Source organism: Aphelocoma coerulescens, chromosome 3 (assembly GCF_041296385.1).
Source record: "Aphelocoma coerulescens isolate FSJ_1873_10779 chromosome 3, UR_Acoe_1.0, whole genome shotgun sequence".
In the NCBI taxonomy this organism is placed as follows: Eukaryota; Metazoa; Chordata; class Aves; order Passeriformes; family Corvidae; genus Aphelocoma; species Aphelocoma coerulescens.
The window spans coordinates 114,441,915-114,464,084 of NC_091016.1; the positions used below are offsets into that span (position 1 = coordinate 114,441,915).

Genomic DNA, 22,170 nt, shown 5'->3' on the forward strand with positions numbered 1-22,170 from the left:
ACTGGCTGGTATATTTTGTCTTGGTTTTTAGATGAAAAGGGTAAATCAGGAGACAATGCTGGTGCATAGAATGTCCTTTTCAGTGGTAGGTTGTTGCTTTCATATGTAGGTTGATCACCTGGTCAAGGGTTTGCAGAGAACACTGAAGGCGTACCTGAAAATCCCAGTTGTGTTTCTTTACTTTTTTCTGACATATTCACTGAGCTCATGCCAGAGGCAGACTAAACCACCCTCCTCATATTCCCTCTGACAAAAAGTGGGTGTTTGTCTTCCAGAGATCCCTGTCTCGCATTGCCACTTTGTTACACCACTTGGCTTAGACTGCTCTGAAAGTAGTTAAAGCCTGTGCCTTTATACTTTGCTAAGGCCTCACTGTATTTCAATAGTCAAAAAATGTTTTACCAGAGCTGGCTTCTTTTGCTCTGTAATTGTTTTAGTTTTCTTTTACTTCATGTCTTATTTACGAAGTTTCAAAACAGGCCAATGGAAATCTTCAAGTAGGTTCTTAAACAAGTTTTGACAATGTTTTTGAGTTGTCCTGAGCTAAAAATAATACAAATCAGCAGGTACAGACTGAAGAACAGTGCCTTCAGTCCCTAAATGACCTTTTACTGCTTTTATTCCCTACAGGGAGACAAATAGAAAAAAAAAATTTAAAAAAGGTAACAGTTCCGTATGAGGCTGTAAAGGCCAAGGCTTAGCTCTGAGCAGTGCCACTGTCTTCTTCACATCAGAAGACAAAAAATCATGGACTTGTCTGTGATAAAAAAATTACAAGGATATTTTTTTCCCTGCTACATGAGGCTAATGGTGTGACCAGCAAAGAGGTAGTCACAGCTTGCTGATGCTTCTCCAGTGGGAGACCAAAAAATATGTTCCAGTATAACTTAAAAATGGTCTTCATCATCTCCAGCCACTAACCCATCCCAATTCCCCTCTTTGTTTTTGGACTCTTACATGTTTTTGGATGTCTGACACTTCTTCCCTTTTTGGGTAGGTGTGCTTTTTCATTGTAATTTAGTTATTTGGTCTCACCAGTATGTTTGCACCATTCCTGTGTTTTGGCTTTATGGGCAGCGAAAAGAAGAGTCTCAGTTCCCTCCAGCTATTTACCTTTCTTTTACAGAGACTGTAGAGTGACAGTCATAGGAAGAGAGATCAGGCAGCATCCTCAGCAACAGTCAGCTCCACGCAAAAATACTTGGAAGACTGTAAAATTTTGAAGTGTTTCATTCTGTAACACATACATCACAGGACAGTCATCAGCACCAATTTAAAAAGCAAAAGATTTGTCCTTTCAGCTTTGAACAGCCAGCAGACTCTCAAGAATAAAAGGCGGGGTACATGGAATTCATGGTGGAATACGGGCCATGAGAGCCATTTCTTAACCTCTCAGCAGTGGATTGGAGAAGTGCACATTGATTTATACATACACATAAAATTAAATATCACCTATGTTAACATTTGCAGCTTGTACAGGAGTTGGAGGGGGAGGTAGATCACGGAGAAGAGGAAGCAATGAGGATTTTTGATAACATGCAAATAACATTCAAGTTTTGGATAACATTCACAATCTTTGTTCTGACCCTGAATGCAGGGCTGTGAGCCCAAGGAGCCTTCCCATGGAGGGAGCTCTCTTTGCTTTGACAAAAAGTTGAGGTTGTCACTAGAAGAACAATTGAGCAAAGTCTGGTAACTGCAGTCACTGCAACCCTGAGTTGTAACAGAGAACCCAAATATCTTTGTATCTGTTGATGAGCCCAATCATGATCATATTTAAAGACCAAAGAGCAGAAAGTACAGAAGGCTGCAGCAGTATCTCAAGGTATTTACAGCTCCATCAGTTTTGATTATCAAAACAGAAACAGGGCTAGGGTTGAGTACAGGCACAGAGGTTACATTTTCAGGAGGAGACAATACCAAATGCTCTTTCAGCTATTGGAAAAGGGGTGTAGAAGCAGTGGGCAGATGCTGACCCTTACAAAGCCAAGTGAGAAAATCACAACTTCAACAGAGATATTAACCTGAATAAATTACCATTGGAGTGGGTGCGGCATCCTGCTCACTCGATGCCTCCACAGCATATTCAAGTATCTTCCCAAAAAGGTACTTGGGAAGTGAGACAGGCATATTTGATACCACTTCTGGGATAATACAGCAATTTGTACCCCTTTAGGAGTAATTAACAACAGGGAAATATTGTGAATGGATGGAGTTGGGCAAAACCCCTGCTCTCTCTTTTGGGGTGAAAAGGAGGATTTTGCAATGACTGTAATGCTACTGAGCCAGAGAAGCAATTCTAGCAGTCCTATTCAGCAATGCAAATGCTATCTACAGTGATGTCTGAAAAGCTGGTATCAAGGAAAACAGAAAGTTGAAAGGACACTTTCAGGTTGGGACCCCTGTGGCAACACAGCAGTGGCTCCTGACATGACCCACATGGCCACATAGTGCAAGCAGCTGGCTGAGCTCTCAGTTTTGCATTTTTAAGGCAAGACACAGCTCTGGATGGGGAAATGGAAAATTGTAAAATGCAGCCCCACTTCAGCTGCCACTGAAGACTTTCCTTCAAACTTACATTATAAATGCAGTACTTACTAAGAATTGGAATTTTTAAAAGCACAAAATAAGCTGGCTCTCATATGAGGAGTAACACATGTTTATATTTTAGGAGCAGGACCTCCTAAAACCTCCATGGAGTTTTGCTGGGAATATAGAAACAAACATTGTTTGTGTATGGTCCCGGCACTGCAATAGGACTTCAGCACTGGTTTAAAACCCCCTTTCTTTAGGGGTGTGTTTTCTTGAGCCTGGCCCACAGAAAGAACAACTACCGGCTCAAATGTCTTAAACCATATTCTTTCTGAGGGGAAAATGTATCTGCTGAAAACCTATATGTTATGGTCATTTAAAATATTTTGTTAAGCTACAGTCAGTTAGTGTTCACTGCTAATGGATATTAAACATGAAAAGCATTGCACTGTATTGTTTAACTGAGTCTCTGTTCTCATGTACTTGAATGTTGGTTGGCAGAACAGAACATATGTTCATAAGGGGTTTTTATGTTATGTGTGGCTTTTTTTTTTTTTTAATAAATGAACAACAATCCCACACATATACCTGGTTGCAACATGTCAAGGGCTAGTTAAAATTCTCTTAGAATGCACCCTGGCTGCTGTATTTCATAGTCAGGGAACATTACACACAATCTGCCATTTATGCCCAACTTCATTTTAAGATTCACCTAGTTAATTTAGCTTTCAAGCAGCTTTATATATATTTGTATTATGGCTTGTGGAAACCTGAGAGATTTTTGTAGAAATAAGTTTTTAATAATCATTCCAGTGTAACTGTTAGGGAACCTTACAGTGCAGATCCTCAGTTTCCCACAAAGCTCATCAGCCACTCTTCATAAATGCCTCACTTTGGTGTTTTGCAGGCAGGTATACAGCTCTCTCCTTTGCATTTACACAGTTCTATATATTATTTTATTTTGCAGTTCTTTCCATATGGAGATGCTTCTAAGTTTGCCCAGCATGCCTTCCGAACCTTTGATAAAAACGGAGATGGGACCATCGACTTCAGAGAGTTCATTTGTGCCCTGTCCATCACCTCACGAGGCAGTTTTGAGCAAAAGCTGAACTGGGCCTTCAACATGTACGACTTGGATGGTGATGGTAAAATTACAAGAGTGGAAATGCTGGAAATTATAGAGGTGAGATCCATATGACACTCAAAAACATCACAACATTAATAAAATTTGATTCCTTGTTCACACAGAGTTTAGGTTTTAGGCTCACCAGAGGCTGTACAGTACATTAAATGCACATTGCACACATTAATCCTGCACTCACTGGTGCCCAAGTGGTACAAGCACACTAACATGTTAATAGATGTAATCTTGGAGAATTGCAGAGAGTACATATGTGCATATAAGCTTTTAAATATCCAGAGATTTTTTTTTCCCTGATGAATGGATTAACCATAAGAACAGCCTGGCACAGGATTTACAAAGCCAATCTCTAAGTCATTTGACACCCATGAAATTACTGGACTGTAGCTCAAGTCTCTGAAGCCTTACTGGAGATTAACTTCAGATGATTACAGAAATTTACAGGGATAACAACACGCTATTTTAAGTGTGCTCTCACAGATGGGCTTTAAGATGACCACAACATATAAGAGGAAGGATAAAGTTCACCTCCTTCATCATCTGCCGGCAACTTGACACAGTAGTTAATATCAGATTGTGCCCACATGTACACACAGAAACCTATTTAAAGGTGATGACTTCTAAAATTAATTATTCAGAATTTATGTGAAATATTTCATTTAAACAATTGATCAGGAGAGTAAGTCACAAGAGTTTTACAGGAAGACAAAGAAATTCATTCTGGGATGCAAAATGTAAGCAAAATAAACCTACATCTAAACAAAGTAAAATATATTCCTCCTTGTTTTAAGTCTCTGGACACTGGATTTTGAAAAAAAAAACCAAAAAAACCAACAACAACAACAAAAAAAAACCAACCAAAAAAATCTTTGCAATCATTTTGTTGTTAGAATATTTCCAGAATTTGATCACATAAAAAAATTAGATTGAATTTCATGCTGAATTTTCTATTTGGTTTCTTTCCAAAGGCCATCTACAAAATGGTGGGCACTGTGATAATGATGAAAATGAATGAGGATGGTCTGACGCCTGAGCAGCGGGTAGACAAGATCTTCAGTAAGATGGATAAGAACAAAGACGATCAGATCACACTGGATGAGTTCAAAGAAGCTGCAAAGAGTGATCCGTCCATTGTATTACTCCTGCAGTGTGACATTCAAAAATGAGCTTATGTACGACGCGTCATAGACTGCACAGAAGTTTAATGTTCCATTCAGTTTGCAGCTATTTCCACACACACAAAAATTTGCTTGGACTACCTATAAATGGACTTGCTTCTTGTGTTTGAAACACTTGTGTGCATGAGAATGTCATTTGCTAAAGAATTTTAAAAGTATATATTATAAAAATAAACTGCCACAACGTGATGTGTGCAATGTCATTTCATAACAATCCTCTTCCTCTGAAGCCTGTGCAGCAGGCCTGTGCTGCAGTGAATTATATTATTTATTGTTCATGTTTTACTGATGCTAGCTCTGTGTCTCCTAGACTGAGTAATGTTAGTGACACTGAATTCCCATGGTAATGTTAACTGTTTATTATAAATCATGTCACCATTCTGCTGTAAAGTAGTACTGGACAGACAGAAGTGAAGAGCTCCTCGGCTCCCAAGTCTGATCCACACGTGCTTGTATTGTCAGTGGATATAAATGTACTTCATTTGCATGCCTTTTAGGTTTGCCTTAATTCTTACCTCATTTGCATCCCTTCAATCTGGAAAGAGCTATGTCAGAGGAATGCAGTATATTAAAAAAAAAGAAAATCCTGCTAAAATTAACCCTTTAATTAAGAATATATATAAATATATATATATATAATGTTTAAAATATTGTTTTATTGCAAGTTTAAAGGTTTTATTGGAAGTGTATTGATCTTTGCCAGAATTTTCAAAAGCTTCCACAGAGGTTGCAATATATATGTCACAAAATAAATTTATAACATTTGACCTTTTCCCCTAATTCTTATTTCATGTCTTCAGCATGGTAATAAAAAAAAAAAAAAGTTCAATCTCTTTAATTATCTGTCACTGTACACTGGGAAATATGTATTTCATTTTTGAAGCATGAAGAAAACTACTTTGCACTCACTCACTAGAAGAGTCATATTATACAAAACCTGAAGTTGTAGTTCTTATATTTAGGGATGAAGCAGCTCTTGATGCTGTAAGATGCTATTGCTAAGATTTACCAGCACACCTACTAGACCCGTGCTGCTTTTTAAGCTGTGCAGGTCAAATACAGCTTATTTTCTTGGCCTAAACCTGGTTTTCAAATGTTTTTCCCTCCTGAAGTAAGAGACTTTCCTCTTACCTTATGACACTAAACTGCTCTGTGTTTAATATAAACAGACATGTTAAAAATCACTACTGATAAATTAAGCATGAAGTATGATGATAAAGGAGGGATAGTGAGGAGAATCAACTTCCTCCTCAATTCTATGTGCATAAATCAAGTTTCTCTCTATCCTGTGACAAGTTCTACACAAGCCTTGGGAAAGATTGAAGAACTATCAGACTGCAGAAATTGCAGATAAAACTTTCCTATGCCCCATTTCCCTGATGCTTTTAGTTGCTTGCTGGATTAAAAAAAAAAAAAAAAAAAAAGCAATCTGAACATCCTACAATTGCATGTTTGATATTTCTTCCTTACCTTATGAAGAAATGAGACCGTACTTTTAATAGCTAAAAATCAAACAATAAAACATGACACAAACCAAATCATTCTCTGTATTTTCAAATTTAAAAAGTGAAGCTCATCTTAAAATTAAAGGGAAAAGAAAACAAGCAGTAAAAACCAGTTTTACACAGTTTGCTAAGAGCTGTTGTGGGGAGGATCATAGAATCAATTGCTGCCACAACCACAGCCATCCTCTAATTTTTGCTTCGTATTCCAAACAAACAGCAAGAGCAGAAATATCAACTGCATTTTCTAATACCAGAATTTTACTTAGACTACACAGGTAATATAGTCTTAGCAAATTAGGGAGGGATATCATTCATGCATTTGGCCGTAACTTAAAACACACATTCTAGAAATTACTTACTTCTGAGAATGATATGCCCACAATGAATACTTCTCAGATTTTATGCCTCTGGTTTACATGTATGAGAAGCAATACCTCATTCAATGTTTCCCTGAACCTTGAAGTTATGGGACAGGCTGGACAGGCTCTATTTACTTCAGTGCAGCATTAAGCTAATGCACTGCCATCCAAAATGACTGAGATCTCAAACACAGTCAAACTCAAAAACTTAATGTCAGCATTGCAATCTTCTCTCTAGGTAGCCCCTATAGCAATCTATATTAAAAGAACCAGGCATATGATAGTTTTGAGACCTTAGCAGGATCACTGCAAAAATAAGTGCATCCATGCAAGGGCTTCAGTAATTGCTTATTCAGAATTAATCCTCCACCATGAAAATATGCTTATAATAATTATACAGTCAGGAACATATCCTCATCAAGTACAGGGAAATTAGAATAGATGCAATGTACTGATTTGAACCAAAGACCAGAATTGTTGCCACCTCCTCCAGTATTTCAAGTAGGTCTATAAAACCTTGGGAGAAAGCTGAAGTGTTAGCTCAGTAGGAATGCACTAATTTTCCTTAAGCTTTTTTCTCCACACAATGCATTACAGAAGTACTAATGAAGATAAAAATGCTTTACTCTTTACTGCCTCTGCACTCTTGCCTTTTTTTTTTTTTTTGGATGCTGAAGAAAATCAGGATAAAAATAATGCAATGCCATTCTATCGTCTGTCTGAAAAATACTCCAATTTCATCATAAAATCAAGTCAAGCTAAACATGTGGCTCATGATCGTGTCCTAGAATCAAAGAATGGTTTAGGTTGGAAGGGATCTTAAAGATGATCCAGTTCCAGCCCCCCTGCAGGGACACCTTCTACTAAAACAGGTTGCCCAGGGCCTCATCCTGCCTGATCTTGAGCACTTCCAGAGATGGAATGTCCGTAACTTCTTTGGGCAACCTATTCCAGCATCTCATCACCTTCACAATAAGAATTTATTCCTAATATCTAATCTAAATCTATTATCTGTCAGTTTAAAGCTGCTCATCCTTGTCCTGTCACACCAAACCTTGCAGAATGTCCCCCTTCAGCTCTCTTGTAGCCCCTTTAAGTACTGGAAGGTGCTATGAGGTCTTTCTGGAGCCTTCTCCAGGCTCAACAGACACAACTCTGAGTTTGTCTCCATAGCAGAGGTGCTCCAGCCCTCAGAGCATTTTTGTGGCCTCCTCTGAACCTGCTGCAACAGGTCCATGCACTTGCTACGCTGAGGACCCCAGATGTGGATGCAGTACTCCAGCTGGGATCTCACAACTGCAGAGTGGTAGAATCACATCCCTTGACCTGCTGGTTCCAGACAAGTTTTGCCAAGTATGCAATTTGCAAGGTGCCCCCCAGTATCTTCACATAATTCTAAAGGTGTAAGTACTTTGAATTATGGGATTATAGAATTGTTCATGTTGGTAAGGAACTTCCTAGATCTCTTACCCAGCTTCCTGCTTGAAGGAGATGCAGAAGTCTATTCAATAGACTCCAAAACCTTCAAGGACAGAGATTTTACAGCCTGTTTGCATAACATGCTCAAATGCCTCGTATCTTCATCATGAACAATCCCTCCTCCTGGTTAACTCAGCCAGAACCTCCCCACTTCAGTCGGTGGCCACAGTTTCTTGCACCACACACATCAGCAAAAACCCCTGGTCCTCTTTTGTCAGTAACCTCCTCACAGCTGCCAGGAGTCTGCCTGTTACCCTGGGTGTCCCGAGGTCTGCCAACAGAGGCAAACAGAGTCAGCATCTGGTGAAGAGCACAAAAAGATCCCTTCAGCCCCAGAAGGTGTGCTGTGGTTGAGGGCCTGTGTCCAGGTGAAGGGGCTACAGGAGGAAGTGAACAGGCTGCGTAGTATTTGAGTGAAAAAGCAAGAGATAGGTTATTTACAGAGATGCCACAGTCTCAAGATTCTCAGGAGTCTCAAACCTCCATTGTAGTGGAGAAGCAGGTAGACTCAGAACCCTGCACAGTAATTAGTCAAGAGACTCTTAGTCAAGGGCTTTTAGTCAAGGGTCTGTCCAAGATGAAGGCTGGAAGCAGGTCACTCCACATACCAGGAGGATGTTCCTCCTCCTTCTGAAAACAAGTAGGACTGGAACTTTCTACAACAGGTATGAGGCTCTGGAAAAAGGCCAGACAATTGATGAGGTGGGTGAAGGTCCTTCTGGGACAGAGGGGCCTCCTAAAGCAACACCTCCTGCACACCACATCAAGACCTCCTCTGTTAACAGGAAAAGAAGGGTAGCTGTAATAGGAAACTCCCTTTAAAGGGGAATGGAGGGTCTGATATGCAGATCAGACTCACCTCACAGGGAATTCTGATGACTTCCAGGTGCACAAATAAGAAATGTTACTGGAAAACTCTCCAGTCTATTATGGCCCTCTGATTACCATACACTACTGGTTGTTCTAAGTGGCAGCAACAAAACAACAAAGAGAATTCTGAGGGCAGTCAAAAGAGACTTGAGGGCCTTGGGTTGAAGGTTGAAGGACCAGAAGCACACGTAGTGATTCCCACAATCCTTTTGGTAACAAGGAATAATACTGACAGGAATAGGCAGATCCACCAGGTTAACACATGGCTCCAAGGCTGATGTAAGCAAAACCAAAATTGTTTTTTTTACCATGGCATGATCTATTCAACACCTGCTCTACAAACACCTGATGAGATGCACCTATCTCAGAGAGGAAACTAGCACAGGAGCCACCAGGGCTCACTGACAGAACTTTAAACCAGCTTGGAAGGGGGAAAGGGACAAAATCAGGCTCACCAGTGGGGAGCAATGGGATGGTGTGCCAGAACTTGAGAAAATGCGCACTAATGGGATCCCTCCATCTCCTTCAGGTTTGTTGGCTGCAAAGCACCACACCCGAAATGTTTCTACACTAATGCACACAGCATGAGGAACAAACAAGTCCATCTCAAGCCTTTGGCCCAGTCCCAGAGATTTGATATCACTGGCTAAGTGACACTGTGTGGGATAAGTCCTATGATTGGAGTGCCCTGTTGGATGGTTACAGGTTCAGAGGGATGGGCAGGGCAGATGTGGAATGGGGTACCATTGTACATCACGGAAGGGATGCAATGTATGGAGCCCACAGCTGGCAATGGCACCGTTGAAAGCCTCTAAGTAAGAATCAAAGGACACACAAAAAATGTAGGTGTCATCTTAGGAGTCTACTACAGACCTCCTGGCCAGGACGATGACACTGACAAATGGTTCTCTGAGGAACTGAGGGACACTTCCAGCTTAACTGCTGTTCTCCTTATGAGGGACTTCAGCTTGCCAGAGATCAACTGGGAACATCATATAGCTGATGGGTCCCTTCCAACTCACCATTTTTTATGGTTCTATGATTCTATGAAGTGTATTTCCTTCAAGTCTTACCTAGCTTCCATATTTTAAAGAAACATAGAAGTTTAATACTGTGCTGTGACTGAAAACAAATTAAGCTACAAAGTCAAGTTAAAACTTACACTGTAATAAGGTTTTATTGAGGAACTGCTATTCACTAAAAAAGTGCAGAAACTGCTGAATGTTTTTCTCTGAGTAGTCTCAATGGCTTTTGTAGCTGCGTAACATCAAACAACAATAAAATCCTCCAAAACAACAACAAAAAAAGAAAAGCAGCTGAACTCTAAAAAATGATTTTTTTTGAAGAGCTGCCAACAATTTCAAGTTCCTGGAGAAAAAAAGAACAGGAGAGAAAAAAAGGTTAATTTGAGGGACTTTGAAAAATCTGGTTCTTCTTTCTCCCTCTTATCCCCAATAAATGCTTGCAATATCTAAATATATCAAGTTTAAGTGCTCTAGTCCCAGGGAGATGTGGGAGGGGAGGAAAGGCAGGGAGACCCAACAAAACACAGGGCTACAATGCTGTACAAAAGTTACCGTATTATTTCCCAAAATTCTTATTCTACTTCCTTCCCATACATTGGAAAGACTTGTGTCTATTTAGTTTATCATAATAAAATGAACATTTAGAGACTTATTCTATACCTTGGAACTCAAGAGTGTGCAAGAACTAGTCTACCGGAACTAAGAAACTAGGTTTATAATGACACAGCTTGCTAGGTTTTGTAAGCTCATGTCCAAAGACACTCATACTCTTTAGGAAAGGAATGAAAGGACTTTTTTTCCCACCAAGATAACATACTACAAATAAATTTTCCCCTTTTCTAATTATGAAGCAGTAAGTTCTAATAGTTTCTCATGTTCAGCTACTGTGGTTTCACTGGAAAATAAATGAAACACATTTTACTGCATGTATTAATTAGCACACATTTAAGAAATAAAGCATAGCTACGAAGAAAATATTTTTAACTTAATGCTAATTTAAGTGTGTAGAGACACTAAAACATTACCACAAGTATTAGTTCAAACGGTTTATTAAAATATTACTTCATAGTTATACAAAATATATTTCAACTTTTCAAGAAGAAAAAACAGAGTAACAGATAAAAAAATTCTATAGTTGGTAGCTAAAAATATCAACAGAACATTCAAAATTTTCTCCTCATCCAAACTGTGCTTATTCTTGTTCTCTGCACACAGTAATCCTTTAAAAAATTATTAATAACAATACAGAAATATCTTCCTGAGAGTATCTAACAAATCATCATCTTTTTCAGCATCAGGAAGCAATAATTTTACACATATTATTCTACATTTGTCTTCAATATTATACCATATTCATACAGAGATACTTATTGATCTTCATCTCTGTTATTCCTATTTTGGAAATTCAGTGTTCTTTGGTCTCTTGGAGGGTCTGGCATGCGGAGGATTCGAATATGGGGACTCATAGGCAGAGAACTAAAAATAAAGGATGCATCATTTAAACAGTGTTTCTTCTCCACAAATTTTAGTATTTCCATTTAATTCTTTACATTACATATTTTCCTTTGAATAATTCCATCTTTTTTCTTTGACAGTCTTAAAAAACAGTAACATGGGGCAAAGTTTGGACTTCACTGAACTGATCCTGGACCCTGACTTCAGTAAAAGCTTGAGGTAAAGACAAGCAGTCATTTCAATCATGTGATTTCTAACAATTAGACAGCCTTAATTAGAGAAAACGTTATTTTATGAAAACCTCCAAATGAACATATGATGGAATACAAATAAGGACTTGCCTTACAGATCCTGAAGTAGCACACACTATACACACATGTAATCAATCACATCATACTAAGAATGAGCAAAGTTATTAAGCACACATTTAGTCAGGCTTCTCCACTGATTATCCTAAATGGATTTTTTCCTGAAGTTGCTCCCATATTTTTGTTAAATTCAGTGTTTGCTGAACATGGAACATGTAACAATATAACAAAACCAAACTGAACTTGAGTTATTACATTTTTCAACAGTAGCCATACAAAAAGTCCTGTATGTTTATCGGTTTCAGAAAATCTCCACAGAACCATTTCCACTGAAGTAACAACAGATACCACTACTCTACTTTTTATATACTGTAGTGAGGGAAGACAATTAGGAATAAATCAATCAAGTTCATTTTGGAGACTGCTTTAATTACCCTCTTCAGACTTCACCGGTTACTGGGTTAATAGAGAGGAGCTGGCTGCACAAGGTTAGACACATGACTGTCCCCTTAAGCTGGGAATGGCTCTACCAGGGATTTATATGGGGGTTTTGAAAGAATTTTGAACCACTACATCAAATGTTCAAAAAATGGTGCAAGTTATGAGTCTCTAGATCGGCAATATTAAAATCAATAAAATAAAATCAACTCAAAAGACAAACACCTTGAAAGTATTGTAGCATTAACAGAAAAAAATTCTAAGTCTTTTGTTATATTTGGAAGGGGAAAGGGACATACAGGGCTCTAAGCTAAGAAGCTCCTGTTTAACAAAATAAAACATTTCAAAATGTTATTTTATTTCAGATAAACTGATTCAAGTCCCACTGAATTACAATAATGTAGGCAAGGGTAAAAAAAAAAACCTATTTAAAAAATCCTTTAAATTCACAGAACCATCAGTAATTAACTACTTAATTGTTTATGTTCTACTGCTACAAACAGCAGAATTTCTTTCTCCTCGTACTTAACTTTTTCAAGTTACACTCCTTGCAAGAGAACTCCCTTGCAATTCTTGTATCCTGAAATAAAACACAACAGTATTACCTCATGGTCAGGGGTGTGAACAAAATGAACTGTCGATGCCTCTGAAAGTCAGCCCTCTCCAGAATCATATCAATGGCAATTCTTCTGTTAACCATGTCCTAAAGACAAAACATTTGTCAGGTAGTGATACTGACAGCAATAAATACACTAGAAAATATGATTCTAGAAAACCTACCAGAATTAATTGCTATACAGTCAAGGTTAGCTACAGAAAATAACCAAATAATACTAATAAAAGCTAAGAAAAACTGGGTAAACATAAGGGTTAAATTCTAAAGGCTATAAATTATAGTCTGGGAAATTCTTAAACTGTACTTTTAAGTATACATGGGCAATGGAAAGCTCCTATCAGAACAATCACACACTCATCTACTCAGAGTGTTTTTCTATCAGCTTTGATGTACACACAGTACTTCTTTACTGAGTATGCTGAGATGAACTGTATTTTAGCAGAATAATGTTTCCTGTAAAATCCTGACTCAAAAATCACCTGAAAGAATTTAGGGGCTCCATGAAACCTCTGCTATGATATCATGGAGCTTGTTTTTATTAGGAGTATTACTGTTACTATCATTATTGCTATTTTGTACATAACCTTACGCATTAGGCTTACTGAAAAGGATGTGCAACAGGAAGCTGTTATTAGCAGGGACTAACAAAGCTCTGATGCTGTGCAGTGTTCCTCATGAAACCAGAGATCTCCCACAAAAATACACCATGGAGTCCTTGTGTGGTGGGGATCTGTGATTACGCCAAGAGTAACTACAGAACGAGTGGACAGTAAGGCTGCACTTACTGGCACTGCGGTGGAAAGACAAACTGTGTGGAATTATTGATGGAACAGATGGCATGCAAGTTCTTTGCAAGGCCTACAGTTCTGAGTGTCCACCCTTTTCTGGAAAGATGGGTAAACTTCTTCACAACTAACTTTTAAAAGAGGATCTATGATTTGAAAGTTGGCTGAAAAATGACTGCTTCACTACCTTAGATGCACACTGTCCTTTTTGCAATTCTTTAATATAAACTATATTATCTTTGTTCTCTCTAGGTGATTCCTAGCAAATAAATGATTGATGAGGAAGGGACAGTGAGGCAAAATTAAATAAGCCAGTATCAAAACTTTGTCTCATAGAAATAAATGTTTTCTCAAACTTGTACCACCCTGCATATTAATAAGTAGGAAATAAATCTTAAAAAAAAAGAAAATAAATTTCAGAATGGGTTAGTGGTCTGTACAGGGAAGCTGTACACAAAGGTACTATTTATCAGTTTTAGATAACCTTAGTATTTATTGTTCATTATTCTGCATTTCAGCATCTTGGAAACATTACTAGCTGAAGTCTGTTTCTATAAAATGAATAGCAACAGTGAACTCAATTGCTACATTTGCCCTGAAAAAACCCCACACTGATCTCAAAACTGGCAGAAATCAAAGCACATGCCAAGCCCAGACTGTCACAGCAATATGCAGAGTCAACCTCTGACAAACACAATGATAGCTGATTTATTATTTTTGTGCTGAACAAAGGTTTGAGCACGTAAATTAACAGAAATGCTCCTATTTCTCCATACCAACTTCAGAAACAAAATAAGCTTCAAAAGTCACCAAACAAAGTCAACAAGATCCCTAACAAATTTTGTTTTGGGGATTTTGATTTTGGTTTGGGGGCTTTTTATAATTTACAGTTAACTACAGTGGTTTTACATCTAAGCAAATCAAGTAACAACCCAACTATTTCACTAATTCATACACATCAGAATGGGAGACGTAGTTTTAAGTTTAAACTATACCATGTAGACATCAAATTCATCCATGCATCTGAAAGGAGATTCAGAAATGTTCCACAGAGAAAGAATGAAACAAACTGTGGAGAAGGAACGTTCACCTCCTGATAGGGATCTCAGATCACTACGGGAAGCTTTTTCTTCTTCTCGAGGCTGAACCTTGAAATAAAAATATTGGAGCAATCTGAGATGAAGACATACTAACAGAATCATAATTCTAACAACAAACACATTAGAAATGAACAGATAGAGATCACTTGAAAACAATTTTCTGCATTTCACTGCAACTGCCATTCTGGAATGCAATGGCTCCTAACCATTTAGTAACACATTTCTAGGATGACTGAAACTTCCTCTATCACAGTCATACACACTGAACAGATTGAATGACTCTGTCAGTGTTTTGTTATACAAATCTCTATTTTCAGTAGCCCTTAAACGATGTTTAATAAATGTCAACCAGTGTAGTTACATTACAGTAAAATCCAGTGGTTACTAGCTACAGTAAAAAAGCAGGTGATTGATTTACAGCAGAATTTTAAAGGAGGAAGAGATTTTTTTTATGTGGAATACATGAAACATTGTGAACGGCCATTTGGTTACATTGATTATGATGACATCTTGTGGCACTCCTTCTGTAACATGAAACTTGGGCATTTTCTTGCCCTGCTAATTGCATTACCTTTAACAAGCTAAGCAGGCAAATAAGGATTATTTTGAAGAGGGATCTTTTTTTCCAGGGAACCCTTTTCTTTTTACAACTTACATTCCTTGACTAAATACAGATCCTTGCTGTGAGATACCTGAGACATCAGCTGTTAAAAAAAATATATTCTGATAAAGTCAAGTAATGACTTGATATTTTATGGACTGAGTTTAATTCTTCAGATACATATGCTTCACCTGTCTAGTTAGGACTGCAACATGTATTTATGTTGTCACTGCACATTTTTTCCTCTTAATCCCTAAAACAAAGTCTCCCACAGAAAAAAAACGTATTGAAACTTTCATGCATAAAGTTGTTCAAATAACAGCTAGAGCCATTATACAATCACACAAATACTGGTGAACTTCCTATCAATGAAACAGGAGTGAGTTATTTTGAAAGACTGACTAGGATGACTCACTACTTAAGTTCTTACTATTGGCATAAAACAACAATCCCCATTTTTTCTTTGTAATCTAGCAACCTGCCCATTTAAAATGGCAATGTTTTCTGTTCTTCCTTGTTTTCAACAACATCCTACTGTCACCAAACAGGACAAAAGAAACTTAGCCAACACTGATTTGATATGAATAAGCAGACACTTCTTCGTTCAGGCTTTTGGAAACTCCTCCAATGTGTTCCGCTCAACAGATGAAATCCAGCCATTTTTATATACTTTTTCTGCTGAATCATTGTTACATAAGTACTTTTACATACTATGCATAACATGCCTGCTCTTTAAATTTAACCTTTACAATGACTGGTTTTGTTAGTCATATAACTTCATCAATATTCTTATCCTAAAACAATCATTGGTCGCATCTCCTGTGGTCCACTGATTGGAATCCTTGATATTCAAACCAAGATGGGAAGGGTAGGGGGGTTTCCAACCAGCATAACTGGTGTGAGTGATGGCCCCCATAATGTCTTGACCAAAACACAGGAAGTCAAGTAACTTCTTGGTGAGGTTCCTATGGTTGCATATTTCAAACACAACCCTCCTAACATTTCTATACCTTATACTTCACAATTTTCTACTTGTAATCATAATTAACTCTTTTATATGATTGATTACTTGATCAGAATATTTGTAACACTACAATTAAGTGATCACATTTTGGAGAGGGAAAGACAATTTATTCTATCATTTGCAATGCATTTCTAGCATCTGAGACTAAAACAAATAATAATTCATTATGTATTATGGTTATTGAAGTAATATAAAATAACTTACTGTTATGGAAAGTGTCTCATTCTTGTGATCAAAAATTATATTTCCAGAGCAACCTCGAACACGTAGTAAGTGCTCAAAATGGAGTTTGCATTGCATAGAAAGGCTCCTTAAATCAAGCAAATAAACATTAGGGCAGCAAGATTAAAAATACATGAAAAAGCAACAACAGGTTTTCATCAACAGTCCAACATCATTAAGTATTAAGTCCTGCTCCACTAACGCCATTCGCCCAAAATCAGTTATGTTCTCAAGTGGGCGACATTAAACATACTGGAGAGAATCACTGACACAAAGTAAGAATGTAAGAAATCCAGATGTACAGCTTTGAATTTTCTAAAATTTTAACAGATTGGTGTGAGAGACTGAAATGGTCAACAGTTTAAACATTCCTACAATCACTGAAGGACTTCTGCCCACTGTAGCAAATTGCAGAGAAACAGCTGTTCATGTGCAACCACCAAAGCCCACTCTTCCCCAAATATACCTACTAATGGGAATTCAAACTGTGATGGGAACCTGAGATAAGATAAAGGGGATAATATTGTCCAGCCAACCCAGGTGTGGGGAGAAGAATGTATCCACAAGTGATACTGGAAGAGAGACTTGGATGCTGATGGTTAAAACATTCAGGGGCCAAGCTGCTGATGTGCAAAATACCCAGAGGGCAAGCACAGCCCACCTCAGTCTACAGCTGGTGTTGAAGGAGGTAAGGAAAGAGGCAAATTCTGGAGGCGGGTCCTGTCTTTTTGTCCTTACTCAGGTGAACTCAGCTGTGATTACTTCCCTGCCAGAAGTACTGGGCCATTCACAGTAGCCTGAAGGTGGTTAATCTCTGCTGATGGGCCATACTGGACTCAACTGCACTGACATCATAGACAGCTGTATCATCCTAGAAGGTGTCAAAGACTCCCAAAGTGCCTTGTGATCCACAACACTGTATCATCCTGTGTGAAACTCCCCACCCCAGGGGAGGTATCTGGACATTCTCAGCTGAGCCTGGGTGAATATAAACCCAAGACAGTTTGTGTTCTGGGCATTTCTTTCACCATCTGACAGACCCAGTCTGTAGCAGTAGCTTCAACCAACACTGAAGTTGCAAAAACCAAATCTTGTAAGCAAGATTGGTAAGGCCTATTGGTTGGGTGATCTTCCTGTTCTTATCCTTTCCTTCTCTTTCTTATACATTTTCTTAAGCAATATTTTTATGCTTTTATGTTGTCATAATACTATGGATTGCAAAAACCAAAATGGCTATATACCTGTTTTTTGCCATGCAACTGAATTTTTCTAAAAATAAATGCTACATATATATAGAGATATATACATACAAACACCAATTCAGTGTTGTTTCACTCCAATCTGCCCCAAGGGATCTATCAACAAGAACCTAGGCTACCCTCACCTTCTGGGGCAGGTTGTAACAAGTGGGAGCTTTTTACAGAGCCTCAACAGAAAATTACCACATTCCACTGCTTCCCTATTCAGTACTAGGAGTGCACAGTAACAACTTGGCATGGCCTTAACTAGATTCTGGGAATTAAAGAATATTGTGTATTAATTTCTCTGTCCACCCCCTCCCCCTCAATTCTACCATATCCTAGACCATACACGACAGTTCCTTCAAGAAAGAATTATGGTTCTTTAACATGTCTGAAGGTGGAATTCATTCTTAAACTTGGCCACTAGGACTAAGATTCAATGTGACATGTGGGAACCAAAAGGCAAGCATCAGATTTGGAAGGTAAATCTGTACTTCTACCTGCAAAGGTTGGGATTCTCCTCATCATCCCCATTTGTCACGATCATACTGGGACCTCCCCCAAATGCACATCAAAAAGTACAAAAAGCAGAGACAATCAAAATATCCTGCCATTTCTGTTAAAGGGAATAATAAAGTGCTGCAACAGAAAACAGACCAGTCCTTCTGAAGGAAGGCAACAACAAAATCTTCATGGATAGGTATAGGATACTAAGGGACTGAAGCAAGACATAAGGGGTGTACACCCAGTAATGGAGAAGAAGATGTCAAATTACAGAATCTGAATCAGGATCTTCAAATTTTTTTCAGCATAGGGCGGAGGAAAAGTATTTGGCCCACAATGAAATTATAGGAGCTCAGCACCACTAATTATAACCAATTAAAATGAGTAATGGCCCAGACTATTTCAAGTCCACGTATGTTGCTGATATTCTACTGACCAAAACCAGCACTCAAACACAACTGCCTTGGATGAAGGCAGCACAATTGAGGCCTTTGGGATGAAGCAAAATACAGGCTCCACTACCACACTGCTTTTCCAGCTGTCAGTCCAGGCTGCCTCTAAACTGCCAGGCACGGTAAGATTGAAACTGGGAGCAAGCTTAGGTTAAAAAGATTGTTGTGAACAGAGCCTTAAACCCACCTTAAGAATTGCCGATACACTTTGAGCCTCTCTGTCATTACTTCATCCAGCACTGCAATAAATCTCTTCAAATTCTTTACTTTATTACTTGCATCCTCGTATCTTTCCCTTGCATAACGAAATTGCCTGTTTTAATTAACAGAAAAGTTAGGAGACCTATGCATTACATTAAAACTGAGCTGTTGTTGTAAATGCTGAAAATAATTTTGATAATCAAAATATTCAAATGAAAACTTTCTTGTGATGATTTACGTTAAAGCTAAAAGCATTTGATGAGTCAAGTAAGACACTGCTGACAATTGAAATGTGGACAAAAATGAAATCTTATTTCTATTTTTAATTCTTTTGAAAATAAACTCTCACCAAGGAGAATGAATGACCGGGTTCCCCATGTTCACGAATATCTGAGGGGAGTGCTTCCTTGAAATCCACTGAAGTCAAAACCTCAAGGAACTGCCTAACTTGAGCATTAGTTATTCAAACTAGAATTATGCTTAATACTCAATGCATCACAAAACAATGGCAAGTTAAATTTGTGTAGTCATAACTGGGATACTTCAAGAGAGTATCTGATTATTGGTAACATCATATATGTAGCAAAGATGCTGCTTAAAATCACTGGAAGGTGTTTCAGGACTCCTAAATCTGTTCAGTACTGGTTGGCTGAGAATTAGTACAACTCATTTCCACACCTTCATACATAGCTTAAGTACTAAAAACACACATAAATACATAGTGAGTCAGTAAGAAAACTCTTCTTTCCCCTCTCTTTCCCAATCTACCTGAACTGTTTTAGACAGCAAAGATGACTTACTGTATTATTTCTTCTCTGTTTCCACGGTGACTGCTTTCTGAATTTATCTTCTCTCTCAAGCGATTCATTTCTGCATCGAGACTTTTAACAGTTCTGGTGACCATGATGCGCTCCGAGAAGATTTGCCTTGCTTTTGCCATTTTTTCCTAAAGGAATGTTTGAAACTCAAAGAATTGGCATATTTTTCAAAAATCTGTTTAGTCTTCACAACAAATATTTTGTGCTACAGAAAAACATGGACTACAAGCAAGAACAGTATTTTTGTGTCGTTCTTTCTGTTTTCATTACAGCAAACCCAGTTAACAATTTTATTGACAACACTTATACATGGGTAGTTATTTCAGTGCCAAGAACTGAAATATTCGAGATTTTTATACAACCATAGTTATTTAGCTAACGCGGATAAATAAGGAACCAAAATCACCACATTTAAATAGGGCAGTCTTCCAAAAGTCTTTGCAGATGTGATTTCAGAGTTAGTTAATAAAGCTTGATTGGGTAAGTCTTCAAAAGATCAGATATGGGGTCTGTACAAGGAAAAACCTACCATCCAAGAAACCAAAACAATATTGTTCAATTTAGCTTAAACCCAAAATTTTAACTAATTTTAATTTTCTCGTTGCAATACATGGAAGAAATGGTCCTAGATGGATGAACCCTAATTTATCTGTCAAGACAGAAATGGTGTCCTGTCAGAAAAAAAAAAGAGGCCTCAATTCACTTACACAAAATTACTTTACTTGCTTTACATAGTCAGAGTAAGACACAGCTGAGAGAATACTCACTGTAGCTGAGTATATTAATACGGTCTGTATGTTATACAAGTGGAATGATTTATTATTAAATATTAGAAGAATCAGGACCATCTGACTTCAATAGCTAAAAAAAACCTCCACCACACGTACCTCTAATTCATTTCTTTTGGCAACTAGCAAATCTTTGTGCTTATTTACGCAAGCCACGTGTTCTCTCTGTTTGTCTTCATAGTGCTGCAAACGCCGTTTACTGTTTTCCACTTCTGACTCAGCCTGGTTTAATTCAGCCTGTTTGGAACAAATCGCGATGTGAGCTGGTTGGGGTAGATTCCTGAGAATCTCTCTAGTGTTTACTGACATATCACAGGTTGTTCTAACTTAGTTTGCTTTCAGTAACACTAATCCTCCTAGAGTTTGGGATTCTTAACAGCAGTTTATGAGAAAGCCTATGCTCACTTCTGACAAGAAATAAATACATGCAATGATTTTAGGAATTATATCCTGAGGTGATATTTTCATTTTTAAAAAAAAGTTATGCTTTCTCCAAAAGCTCAGAAAACTGCATTTACTTTTGACACTACATTCTATCTGGAACTTCTGATGCCTGTGTGACATCAGCCAGAACTGCATTTCTGTGTGAAAATTCAGTGTCTGCTATACCTATAATATAAAATCATAGGTTGGAAGAGACCTTTAAGAACATTAAGTCCAACCATCAACCCAACACCACCACCATATACACCACTAAACCATGTCCTCCAGTACAACACCCATACATTTTTTTGAATGCTTCCAGGGATGGTGATAAAACCACTTGCCTGGGAAGTTTGTTCCAATGGTTTATAACCCTTTCCATGAATTTTTTTTTTCCCAATATCTAAACTAAACCTCCTCTGGTGCAATTTGAAGCCATTTCCTCTCCTCCTGTCACTTGTCGTCTGGGAGAAGAGACTAAGCCCCAACCTTACTACAACCTCTTTTCAGGTGGTTGTAGAGACTGGTAAGATCCCCCTTGAGCCTCCTCTTCTCCAGGCTAAACAGCCCCAGCTCCCTCAGCTGCTCCTCACAGGAACTGTGCTCCAGACCCTCCACCACCAATCTCTATACTATGTAAGTATTGATAGTATTGAAGTGATGTATCTTTCCAGAGAAGCAAAGAGGTATAAAGAATAACACGAATTAGGACATAATTTTCTTCCTCATCCCTGTCAACTAGATGGTTTGTCTCAACAAAGGAAAATAAAAACCACCAAATCAAACAGAAAAAAAACCAACAAAAAACCCTCAAAAACCCCAAGACAACAAACAAGAAAACCAAAAATCACCAACAGTAACAGATACTCTTACTTTTGTCTAATCCTATATTAAACCACAAATTGATGTGTATCAACAGCTCATTAAACAACTGTAGAACACTTAACACATCTGATTTAAAACCTTTTCAGAAATTTCAGTGCTGCCCTCGATTGTGTTCAGTACACTAAATAACAAGCAATAATGTTTTCGTATTCTGAATAATCTATTCTCTTTCCTTGCACAGTGGTTGTTTTGAAATAGATCATATCTCTACAACTTCCAC

General features: G+C 38.0%; 2 protein-coding genes across 4 annotated transcripts in view; one reads left to right on the forward strand and one right to left on the reverse strand.

The window, feature by feature from the left end:
- The window catches only part of VSNL1 (visinin like 1), an 88,070-nt gene extending 81,697 nt beyond the window's left edge, over nucleotides 1–6,373 (forward strand). Inside the window, exons 3-4 of the mRNA XM_069008632.1 lie at nucleotides 3,500–3,715; nucleotides 4,642–6,373. Of these exons, the coding sequence (XP_068864733.1) occupies nucleotides 3,500–3,715; nucleotides 4,642–4,839 (414 nt within the window). The 3' untranslated portion in view covers nucleotides 4,840–6,373. The remainder of the gene's footprint in view (nucleotides 1–3,499; nucleotides 3,716–4,641) is intronic.
- Nucleotides 6,374–10,215: 3,842 nt separating this feature from the next.
- Nucleotides 10,216–22,170, reverse strand: part of SMC6 (structural maintenance of chromosomes 6) — a 40,161-nt gene continuing 28,206 nt past the window's right edge. For all 3 annotated transcript variants that reach the window (XM_069011623.1, XM_069011625.1, XM_069011624.1), the window contains exons 22-28: nucleotides 20,742–20,879; nucleotides 19,837–19,982; nucleotides 19,023–19,148; nucleotides 16,621–16,726; nucleotides 14,687–14,839; nucleotides 12,896–12,993; nucleotides 10,216–11,565 (exon numbers count right to left, since the gene is read on the reverse strand). In XM_069011623.1, the coding sequence (XP_068867724.1) occupies nucleotides 11,457–11,565; nucleotides 12,896–12,993; nucleotides 14,687–14,839; nucleotides 16,621–16,726; nucleotides 19,023–19,148; nucleotides 19,837–19,982; nucleotides 20,742–20,879 (876 nt within the window). In that variant the 3' untranslated portion in view covers nucleotides 10,216–11,456. The remainder of the gene's footprint in view (nucleotides 11,566–12,895; nucleotides 12,994–14,686; nucleotides 14,840–16,620; nucleotides 16,727–19,022; nucleotides 19,149–19,836; nucleotides 19,983–20,741; nucleotides 20,880–22,170) is intronic.